General features: G+C 45.9%; 1 protein-coding gene and 1 pseudogene across 8 annotated transcripts in view; both read right to left on the bottom strand.

The window, feature by feature from the left end:
• Positions 1-1380: 1380 nt before the first annotated feature.
• Positions 1381-10215, bottom strand: LOC123455601 (annotated as a pseudogene).
• The window catches only part of Nek11 (NIMA related kinase 11), a 253223-nt gene continuing 251432 nt past the window's right edge, over positions 9773-11563 (bottom strand). For all 8 annotated transcript variants that reach the window (XM_045136965.1, XM_045136962.1, XM_045136961.1 and 5 more), the window contains one exon: positions 9773-10631. In XM_045136965.1, coding sequence (XP_044992900.1) covers positions 10412-10631 — 220 coding nt within the window. In that variant the 3' untranslated portion in view covers positions 9773-10411. The remainder of the gene's footprint in view (positions 10632-11563) is intronic.

Here is an 11563-nt window from a genome sequence, read left to right as displayed (position 1 = left end):
TTTAGATTCAGCCACAGTCGTTGGGCCCCGGCCTCCCAAGAGATAGATGTTCTGGACATCATTTTTCCTTGCCTAGCTTCCGAATATCACAGGGCAGGGAGAACCTTTGCCAATGCGAGGCGGCTGGGTTAAGGTGTAGGTGTTTAAAGGGACCGTGAAATAGTGGTGATTACAAACAAGGACGGGGGTTCAATCCAGGGGGCTGGGCAAGGAGACAATAAAAGAAGGGACCGGGAGAGGTTTCTGGTCAAATTGTATTATGTTCATATATGAAAATCGTCAATTAAAAAGTTTAATGAAACCTGCCAATTCCAGGCTGCTTCTCCAGACCGAGTCAGAATTTCTGGTGGTGGTAAAGGGACATACGTGATTTCTAAAAAAAAAAAAAAAAAACAGAAAGAAAGAAAAGAAAAAAATGTATTTTGGATGTCAAGGTTTGATAACCAAGGCTGCCACTTTCCCTGTACCCTTGTCAATGCAAGGTGACTTACTTTCTGTTCTTCACGGACTACTTTTAAATATTTATGTTCAAAATGTACATTAAATTTTATTTATTTATTTGCGAGGAGAGAAGGGGAGGGATGGGCACACCATGGCCTCCAGATGCATGCACCACTTTGTGCATTTGGCTTTGCATGGCTACTGGGGAATCGAACCTGGGTCCTTAGACTTCTCAGTCAGTCAAGCACCTTAACCACTAAGCCATTTCTCCAGCCCCCACAGATTAAGCTTTTTTTTTTTTTTCTGGCCTCCTCTTTTAATATGTGCTTTACCTTACGGCTGGTAAATAAGTGAAACAGCATTATTTTCTTTACAAAATGTTCTTTGTAATTCCATAAGAAGGAAGCTGATCAAGATTTTTGTCTTTTTTTGTTTGTTTGTTTTTTGTTTTTTGTTTTTTCGAGGTAGGGTCCCACTCTAGCCCAGGCTGATCCAGACTTCATTATGTACTCTCAGGGTAGCCTCAAACTCATGGAGATCCTCCTACCTCTGCCTCCAGAGTGCTGGGATTAAAGGTGTGTGCCACCACACCTGGCTTGTCTGTTCTGTTTTTAATTAATTAATTAATTACTTTATTTGAGAGCGACAAACAAAGAGAAAGAGGCAGATACAGAATGGGTGCTCCAGGGCCTCCAGCCACTGCAAACGAACTCCAGATGCATGCGCCCCCTTGTGCATCTGGCTTACATGGGTCCTGGGGAATCGAGCTTCTAAGTGAGGTCCTTAGGCTTCACAGGCAAGGGCTTAACTGCTAAGCCATCCCTCCAGCCTGTGTTTTCTGTTTTTTTTTTTTCTCAAAACAAATCATTTATTGTTAGAAATCATTACATGATATAAAGTAAAATCCACCTTAAGTTTTAGTATTGTGAAAAACTCACATTGCTCAGCTCCTAATGCCCTCAAGGTAGTCCAGTATCTTCTACTGATAAGTGTAATTATCCACCTGGGATCTCAGCAAGATTCCTGATCTAACATTACTTTGAAGCAAACCAAAATCAGCCTTGTTAAGGCAAACTGTCTCTCAGGATGCGAGTCCTGGCCGGCTTCTTCTTTGATGAGCTGCCAACTCAGTCTTCTGAACCAGGCTCACATCACAGGGGTGGGTCACAAAGCTGACGACCTTCCCTGGCACCTCGCTCCCCACATGGCCCGCCTTTCCTGCTCTGTGGATATAACCCTGCAGGGTAGGGGGGAAGTCATAATTGACAACCAGTGCTGTCTAGGCCACAGGAAGCTGTGCCTGTATAAACAAGGATGTCTTGGGAGCCCTTCTGGAAACACTGGAAAACCCCTGCCCTCATGGCAGCTGGCATCTGCCCTTGTAGCCTTAGATGTTGGATCTTGGGGTCATCCAGAATATAGCCTAGCCAGTTCACAGTGCCGGAGCTGCCGCAGAACACCAGGATGGTTCGCGAGGGTCCAGTCTTATGTGCTCATCATGTTGCTTGAGGATCTGCACCAACTGTTAATCTTCTTTCCTCCCTTTAGCTTCATAAACGTCTGTCGGACACGAGGCCTGATACAGTGGAGCTTGGAGTTGGTGACGGTACCAAGACTCTGGGTTGGCAACTTCACTCAGCACTTGGCTTACAGTCAGAATGTAGTTCCCACCAGCGCTAACTGAGCTTTGGGGTTAAAGGGGTCTTGTAAATCATCTGGGCCTTCTGCGGTATGGGTCATCTCCAAGATGTAGTCCACCAGTTCCAGCAAGTTTTCATCCAGCAGTGTGTCCTCTTCATTCAACACCATGAAGGAGAGATGCTCCAAGCCGAAGAGCCGACTTTTCAGAGCCTTCCACGGACCCCCTGGAGTGATCCCAAACATCTGCCGACCGCTGCCGGACAGCTGCAGCGTAATCCTACGTGTGCCATGACGTCCCGCTGTCTGCCGCACCTGCAAGCCCAAGGACTTGCCAATGACCGGGCCACAGCTTGCACCTGCCCGGCTAATTCTCGGGAGGGCACGAGAATCAGGCCCCGGGGAGCTGCCGCGGTGCGGGAGTCCAGGTTTGCTTCGCTCAACAGCCGTTGACCAGCGACAGGCGGCAGCTCCGATCCGTTCCACAGCCGGTTTCCGCGCAGACGTCGCGGTGGCCGCCGAGTACCGGGCGGAGGGTGCTCGACCGCACCGCGGCGGGACGAGCCACTCGGGGCGCAGCTTCCTCAAGGGCGCGCAGGCCTCGGGTGTGCAAAGCTGCCCCGGGACGACGGGTTGCGGAGGGCGGGCGCCTCCCGTCGCACGCGCTGCACGGAGCTCTGGTCCCCGCGAGCGAGCGCGGCGAAGCTCCCAGGGCGAGGCAAGAGGCGCCGGACAACGGCTCCGGGCGAGGCGCGCGGGCCGCTTCCATCCACAACAGCAGGGCTGCAGCTCGCACCACCACCTTTTTTTTTTTTTGACACACTGTCTTGAGTAAAAGCCAAAGCTGGCCTTGAACCCACTATGTAGCCCACTTGAGATTCTGCTGCCTGCTGGGCTCAGGCCTGGGGGTGTTATAGCTCAGCCGTGCTTGCCCCACTTAGCTTACTGTCTTGACTTCCTTTCTTCTGATGTGGAGATATGACACCCAGTTGTCTGCTCCTGCCATGATTTCCTGACCATTATGAAACCCTAAGCCACTTGAAACCCCAAGCCAGACATACATCCTTTCCTTCTGTAAGCTGCTTCTGGTTGGATGTTTTGTCCCAGCAACAAGAAGGTTGCAGTTGCAAGTGTGTAACATCATCATCCCTGGTTTTGTCACTTTTTAAACAACAACAAAAAAAAAGGGGGGGCTAGAGAGATGGCTTAGCAGCTAAGCACTTGCCTGTGAAGCCTAAGGACCTTGGTTCAAGGCTTCACTCCCCAGGATCCATGTTAGCCAGATGCACAAGGGGGCGCATGCATCTGGAGTTGGTTTGTAGCTGCTGGAGGCCCTGGCATGCCCATTTTCTCTTTCTATCTGCCTCTTTCTGTCTGTTGCTCTCAAATAAATAAACAAAAAATAATTAAAGAAAAAGAAGAAGAAGAATAGGGGGCTGGAGAGATGGCTTAGTGGTTAAGGTGCTTGCCTATGAAGCCTAAGGACCCAGGTTTGATTTCCCATTATGCACGTAAGCCAGATGTACAAAGTGGTCCATGTGTCTGGAGTTTGCTTGTAGTGGCTAGAGGTCTTGGCATGGCCATTCTCTCTCTCTCTCTTTATCTGCCCCTTTCTTTCTCTCTCACCCTCTCTTGTAAATAAATAAATAAATAAATAAAATATTGCTTTAAGGAATAGATGCTTAGTAGTGATTATCACTGGAGGCAACTACTTTATTTACCTCTGGTGGAAGAGCATGTCTCTTCTGTTGAAGTGAAATTATAACCTACCAAATGATAAGAAACATAAATAAATATCTTTAAAATATTAGGGAGAGACTAAAATATTCCATGTGGTAGTGGATTTGAATTGAAGACACTAGTATAGTGGATAAATACCTCCAGATAATATAGATCAATATTAGGCTAAACATGAAATGCGTACACACATACACACATTCACACACACAGGCATGGGCTACTCTGCACACATAATTCCTTGCTCTGTCAGCTAAGAGGGCCTAGAGGTTTTTTCCCAGATGTTGGTTTATAGCCTCGTTTTCCAATAAAAATCAACCACCCAACCAACCAAGCTCAAGGCTCTTTAGAGAAATTGCTGATTCCGGCACTTGGGTGGGAAATCTACGTGATGCATTAACAAGCTAGGAGCACCTTGTTCTGCATGGGGTTGGGGAAGAATGAGGAGAGAAGAGGAGGAGGAGGAAAGAGGAAAGGAAAGCGTATTGATTAGAGTGACTGGAGAAGAACCGGGGAACTCCCAGTGGCTGAAGTAACGAAACAGTCATGTTGGATTATGACCTGGACTGTCATGTCGTTCCATTCTGATATAAGATAATGATACGAGAGAGCATGAAAATCTTCCATACAAAAGAATCAGAAATAATGACTATGGCAACTCTGCCATCAAGAAGGTGTGGCATAATTCCGTACCCTGGAGTGTGTGGTAAATAGTGACATCCTTCCAAAAAAAAAAAAAAATACAGTGCGGAATCAGGAGGGTGGGAAATTGTAACTTTTTGGAGGAACTTGAGAAGTTGTCTCGTAGAGTGTACCTTTGGCATGATGTGTTGAAAATGGTACATTGGCCTGTGGCTTTCCCCTAAAAGGCAATTCATGGGTAAAACACCCCAAAAATTGTAGCAGAAGAGCTCTACATACATTATCAGGACCCTTCAAAGCTCTGGAGGTTTCTATCTTCATCCAGTAAGGCTGCAAGTACAAAATACCATAGACTGAATAAACAATTAATTTATTTCTCACAGTTTTGAAGGTTAGGACGTCCAAGATCCAAGGGCTGACAGATCTATGGCCTGGTGAGGCCCAAGTTCCTGGTTATAGAAGACAGTGTTGTTAAGCCTCATATAAGTCAGAAGGGGCGAGTGGACTCTCTTGATTTCTTTTATAAGATCACTAAGCGTACTCATGAAAGCCTCACTCTTATGATGTAGTCACCTCTCAGTGACCCCTTTTCCTAATAGCAACACAATAGGGGTTAGATGGCATGTGAGTCAGGTGGGGGTAAAGACAGGATGTGAATAATCGGTAGTAGCCATAAAGTGACCAGAGGCTTTCAGTAAAAAAAGAGCCTAAGGAAACATGACTAAATGAAATGTGGTGTCTTTAAGCAGAAAAGAGACCTTAGGTGACACTTAAGGAATGCTGAAGTAAGCATGGGCTTTGGTTAATAATAATGCAAGAAATACAATAAGTATTGGCTTGTTATTGTAACAAGTGTATCATGCTCATGCAATATTTTAATAGGGGAAACTGAATGAAGTTTATGGGAACTTCCTGTACTGGTCTCAGACATTATGCTTTAAGTGTAAACCTTTTTTCCAGGCTTGCATCTGACTTTAATTATATGTAAACCAAGTTCATCATAGGCATAAAATGGTAAATTAGGGATTTTTGGCTGGGCGTGGTGGTGCACGCCTTTAATCTCTGCATGGAAGGCAGAGGTTAGGAGGATTGCAGGGAGTTTGAGGCCACCTTGAGTTTACATAGTAAATTCCAGGCCAGTCTGGGTTAGAGTGAGACCCTACCTCAAAAAAACAAAAGGTGGGAGGGGGGGAAATTCTTCCCTTAAAGCTCACTTAAAGGACACAGTTTGCCTTAATGTATATGAACTCAAGACCAATCCAGTCCAGATGGCCTCATTGCAAACAAACTCCAGATGCATGCGCCATGTTGTACATCTAGCTTTATGTGGGTACTGTGGAATCAAACCTAGGTCATTAGGGTTTGTAGGCCAGCACCTTAACTGCTCAGTTATCTCTCCAGCCCCTCTCCCTTTTTTTTTTTTTTTTTTTTGAGACAGGGTATTATGGTTTGAATGACAAATGTCCTCCACAGACCTGTATGTTTAAGCGCTTGGTCTCTGGTTTGGCGCTGCAGTTTGGGAAGGTGACAGAACTTTTGCAAGATGAATGAAGGACACAGTGTGAATGGGCCTTGAGATTTTATATCCCAACTTCACTTCCTGTTCTTCGTCTCTGCTTCCTGACTGTGGATGCCATATGACCAGCTGCCCCCTGCTCTGGCTTGCCTTGTCTTCCCTGCTGTTATGGAATGTATCCCTTGAGCTGAAAGCTGGAAGACATCTTTTCCTTCCTTAAGCTGTTTCTTGTCAGGTATTTGGTCACAACAACAATGGAAGCAACTAATCCAGAAGTTGGATACCAAGAAATGGGGCCTTTTGTTTTGATAATTCTGAACCGGTGGTTTGTAGGCCTTTGGCACTGGTTTGTGGGAAGAACGTGGGAGAGTTTGGAGCATTGGTCTAGAAAAGCTCTAGAATGCTTTAAACAGAGCTCACTGGGCCACTCTGACGGGAGTTTGGAAGGCCAGAATGCCTAGAGAAAGGTGGGCAGAGGCCCAGCTCATAAGGTTTCAGAGGGGAACGAGGATTATCAAGAATTGGGCTTGAGGCAGTTTGTGTCAGATGCTGTCACGGAATCTGGCTGCATTTCTGCCTGTGTCCTGGGAATTTGAGTAGGGTTGAATTTGAACTTAAAGGTAATGGACTGATTTTCTTTGGCAAAGGAAACTTCAGGACAGCATGGCATTCAAGCTGCGTCATGGTAACTATCTCAGTTTTGTTTTGTTTTTTAAATTCAGATCTACAGAGAAAGAGCAAAGGATACGAAAAAAGTAAAGATTAGAGAGGAGAGGTTTGTGAGTACGTTTAAAGATCTGAGCAAGGGGACAGCTGCTGACAGAGCAGCTGTAAATATTAAAGAGATGGATGTGGTTGGGGCTGGGGAGATGGTTCAGTGGGTAGAAGTCCTCCCTGCACAAGCGTGGGGACCAGAGTTCGGACCCTGGTGCCCTCATGTAATCCCAGCACTCAGGAGGCAGAGACAGGGGATCTCTGGGCAGTCTGGCTAGCTAGACTAGCCCAGGCATTAGGCTTACCAGGGTTCACTTACCCAGGGTTCAAGTGAGAGACTCTGACTCCGTAAGTAGAGAGCAACTGAGGAAGACACCCAAGCTTAACCTTGAAGTGCTACGGAGATGTGCACCCCCCCATACAAACTTAAAAGTAAAAGGCATTTTGCAGTATTTAAACTTCTATACATGAGGCAAAGCCACAATGGTAATTTCACATGATTCAGTCTGTTAATTTTTTTAATAATTTTAATTAATTTATTTATTTGAGAGCAACAGACACACAGAGAAAGGCAGATAGAGGGAGAGAGAGAGAATGGGCGCGCCAGGGCTTCCAGCCTCTGCAAACGAACTCCAGACGTGTGCGCCCCCTTGTGCATCTGGCTAACGTGGGACCTGGGGAACTGAGCCTCGAACCGGGGTCCTTAGGCTTCACAGGCAAGTGCTTAACCACTAAGCCATCTCTCCAGCCCCAGTCTGTTAATTTTTACAAAATATTTTATTTATTTATTCATTTGATAGAGAAAGAGGGAGAGAGAGAAAGGGAGAGAGAATAGGTGCGCCAGGGCCTCCAGCCACTGCAAACGAACTCCAGATGCGTGTGTCCCCTTGTGCATCTGGCTTATGTGGGTCCTGAGGAATTGAACCTGGGTCCTTTGGCTTTGCAGATAAATGCCTTAACTGCTAAGCCATCCCTCCAGCCCCTATGTTAATTTGTTTATTCATTTATGTGTGTGTGGGGGAGTGTGCGTGTATGCATGTGCCCCAGGTTCTCTTGCTGCTACAAATTGAGTGCACCAGACACTTGCATCACTTCTTGCGTCTGTCTAATGTGAGTGGCTTGGGAATGGAATCTGGGTCAGCAGGCTTGGTCAAACAAGTTCTTTTAACTGCTGAACCATCGTCCCAGCCCCTGTTAACTACATTCTTTTGTTTTGTTTTGTTTTTCAAGGTAGGGTCTCACTCTGGTCCAGGCTGATGTGGAATTAATTATGCAGTCTCAAGGTGGCCTCGAACTCACGGCAATCCTCCTACCTCTGCCTCCTGAGTGCTGGGATTAAAGGCGTGTGCCACCACGCCCAGCTATGTTAACTACATTCTTTTCAGCAGTGGTCAGACAGGCAAGAAACAGATTCAGCAGAAATGACTTGCTCTTAATCACAATAAATGGCAAGGGTAGGTCCAGAATCTGTGTCACTTGGTGTTCAGTTTCCTTTCCTCTATAGAGATCATGGCAGAAGTGTTTGAAAATATTCTTTACTGTGTCCACTCTTTCCCCCTCCCCCTACCTCTCCTTCTCTCTGTCCCCTTATCATCTTGGAGGGTGGGCTCCATTTTCCTTCTGTCACCCTTGTTGAGATCCTATCATCTTAAAAGAGGACTGTGGCGTTTCACCCCTCCCTGAGCTATAACTAATTTGTCAGCCCTTTTATCCCGAACTCATGGTGACGGCTGGACTCATAATAGATCCAGAGATTTGGCTCAGCCACGGCCCTGAAGACATTAAATAATTAACTCCCTTCGTCACTCTCTTGTGTACTTATCTCTGCATCGCCCGAAATAGCCAGTGGCATTTCCTCTGCATAAATAGGAAACTGAAAGGTCAATCAGCATTTGTGAGGGGAAAAAAATATATGTATTTCACAAAGCAGCAAGGAAGCAAGACCCCTGTCGTAACTGTGACTGTTTCATAGCAAAGAACTCTCTATCTAATGTGCCCAGTTACCAATTTCCATACTGAAGCGGTCTCAAATGAAACTGCATTGCGGAAGAAGAAAGAATTTTCCCAGTGGCAATGACAGGTAGTTTCTTCAAATAATATTTAAGCTTGCTCCCCACTCTAACCCGCGTAAGCGGAAGGGAAGGTCAACATCAGTGAGCTTCTCTTGGGTGGCACGGGGCTGGGATGCCCAGTGCTAGTTCTGTAGCCCTCTCATGGGCCCGGTGCGTTGCACAGCCCAGTCCCTGCGGGGTGGCAGAGTTTTCATCTGCCCCTGTGTTCTTGGAAACACGTTCTGAAGTGCAAGAGGTTGCTCCCTGTGCTTGTTAATCAGTTTGTGAGTTTCCTCTGCACACCCAACAGCCACACAGCATTCTAATTTTATTTTTAAAAAAATCAGCTGGGATGTTTAGAAACTTAAAACAATATTTTTTGTTGTTTTAATTTTTTTTTTAATTTGAGGGTGAGATAGATAGATAGAGAGAGAAAGAGAGAGAGAAATGGGTGTGCCACAGCCTTCAGCTGCTACAAAGAACTCCAGATGCATGCACCACCTTGTACATCTGGCTTACGTTGGGTCCTGGGGAATTGAAACTGGGTCCTTTGGCTTTGCAGGCAAGCATCTTAACCACTAAGCCAACTCTCCAGCCCAGAAACTTTCATTGAAGCTGTATTTTAGTATAGTCTAGCCTCTTCTGAACTTGTGTGTAATCTGGTTGGTCATAAAAGGACATACTGGGAATGGGCTGGGAAGATGGGTAAGCGTTTAAAGGCACTTGTTTGCCAAGCCTGCTGTCAAAGGGCAATTCTACAGCTCCCTCATAGAGCTGAACGCAAAGTGGCTCATGCACCTGGAGTTCACATGCAACAAGAAGGAGCATAGGAGACAGACAGACAGACACACACACACACACACACACACACAATATTTTTAAAGGACATGAATGCACCAGGAAACTTCCCATAAGTGCCTTTGTTTTACCCAAGAATACTCTCTCTTGGTCTCAAAATAAAAATTAGCATTATATGGATGTGTTACATTTAACAAGAAGCTTTTATATAAGGAAAAGGTAAAAAGTGGTTTATTTTTAACCATGGACTCTATATTGATTTTGAACAAAAAGTCCTCAGAGCTCCACGAATGAGTTTAGGGAGGAAAGAGTCACTCAGGCTTTCAATCGGGGCCCTTGTATTTTCACACTGTTGGCTTGTTAGGCATAGAAAGAAAATGGTGGCCCCAAAATGGGTCACCTGAAATGGATATATCTGACTGGTGGGTAGTTCATCTTGTCCAAGGTCAGTTCCTAGAGATCTCGATAAGCAAGCTGGCCACAGCTTCTGGAGACCAAGGTGGTTAGGCACTCCGCTCGTCTCTCACTGGAAATAGTTGTCTTCTCCCAGCCCATCTTCAGGATGCTTCAGCTTTATTGGAGGCCCTGCGGGCCTGCGTGAAGGAAAGTCTTTCAAGATGCTAGACTTTGCCTGTGAGTTTACCTTTCGGCATGATCAAACAACACGTTGATGCCCATGACCCATGGCTTCAGGCGCAGGCAGAAGGCGTGCTTCTCTCTAAAGGAGTCATTGCTTCTGAGCAGGAACTGAATGCAAAGATGGTGGCTCCAGTCATGGATCCACTTTCCTTGATAAGAGTCCACTGTGTAAGTTTCACGTATTTTCGCAGAAATGTGTCCCCTGGACCTTGTGCTTGCCATTCACGGCAGCTCCTCAGTGAGGGTTCTGGAACAAGGACTCCTTCCTCAATGCAGGCTGCAGCTGATGCTCAAAACAGAGGAGCTGGTCCACTTCAAAACAGTCACTGGCTCGAGGTACCATGTTTTCAAGATACTCCTGGATCTCCATGTCACTGGCATTCTGGTGCCTTGCTCTCTTGAGGTAATTATAGACTTCCTCAAAGACGTCAACTCCCAGTTTCTGAACAGCTGACCTGCCATGAAAATTCAGAATGATTATAGCAAGGTTCACATGGAGATCACCTGCAAGATATTTTTAAAAAAATTTTTATTTTTATTTATTTACTTGAGAGAGGGAGAGAGAGAGAGAGAGAGAGAGAGAGAGAGAGAGAGAGAGCATGCCAGGGCCTCCAGCCACTGCAAACAAACTCCAGATGCATGCGCCACCTTGTGCATCTGGCTTACCTGGGTACTGGGGAATCGAACCGTGGTCCTTTGGCTTTGAAGGCAAGTGCCTTAACAGCTAAGCCATCTCTCCAGCCACAAGGAAGGGTATTTTTAAATAAATGGCTATAAAAATAACATTGTTGCCCTGAGGTTGTGGGTAAAAATGTCTCTTATGTGCCAAATACTCTCCCAAAAGCTTTGAACATAGCAGCAAATAAGGCAAGTTCTTTATACATACACATTGTATGAGTCGGGTTTTCACCACTATGATGAACTGAAGTAGACAGCTTCATGTTTCTGGGATGAGTATCCAGGCAGTGCTCATGAGAGGAAGGGGTTTACTTCAAGCTCACAGATACAAGGGGAGGTTCTACCAATGGTGGAAGAAGCTGTCTCCTAATCTCCAGGCTGAGAGAAAAACCACCAGCAGCCTGCCAACACCAAAAAAAAAAAAAAAAAAAAAAAAAAAAAAAAAAAGCAGCAGGCACAAACCCACAGCAAGCAGGACCCCCAGAGCTCACACCTCTCTGCACACCTCGGGGCTGGAATTCAGTCCTACCCCCAAACATAAGGAGAGCTGCCCTCTCTGATTCTCAGATGGCATCTTGCTGCTTGATCTTCAACAGGGAAGACATGCCACCTTTACATGGCAGAGGACAGAAAGGAGAAAACTTCAGGCTCTTTCCTAAGAGCATTCATTCATTCTTATTCATTCATTCATTCATCATGGTGGAGCAGT

This window comes from Jaculus jaculus, chromosome 17 (genome assembly GCF_020740685.1).
Source record: "Jaculus jaculus isolate mJacJac1 chromosome 17, mJacJac1.mat.Y.cur, whole genome shotgun sequence".
Lineage (NCBI taxonomy): Eukaryota > Metazoa > Chordata > Mammalia > Rodentia > Dipodidae > Jaculus > Jaculus jaculus.
The sequence above is the reverse complement of the archived record's forward strand: the minus strand, read 5'-3'. Positions and strand labels throughout refer to the sequence as shown.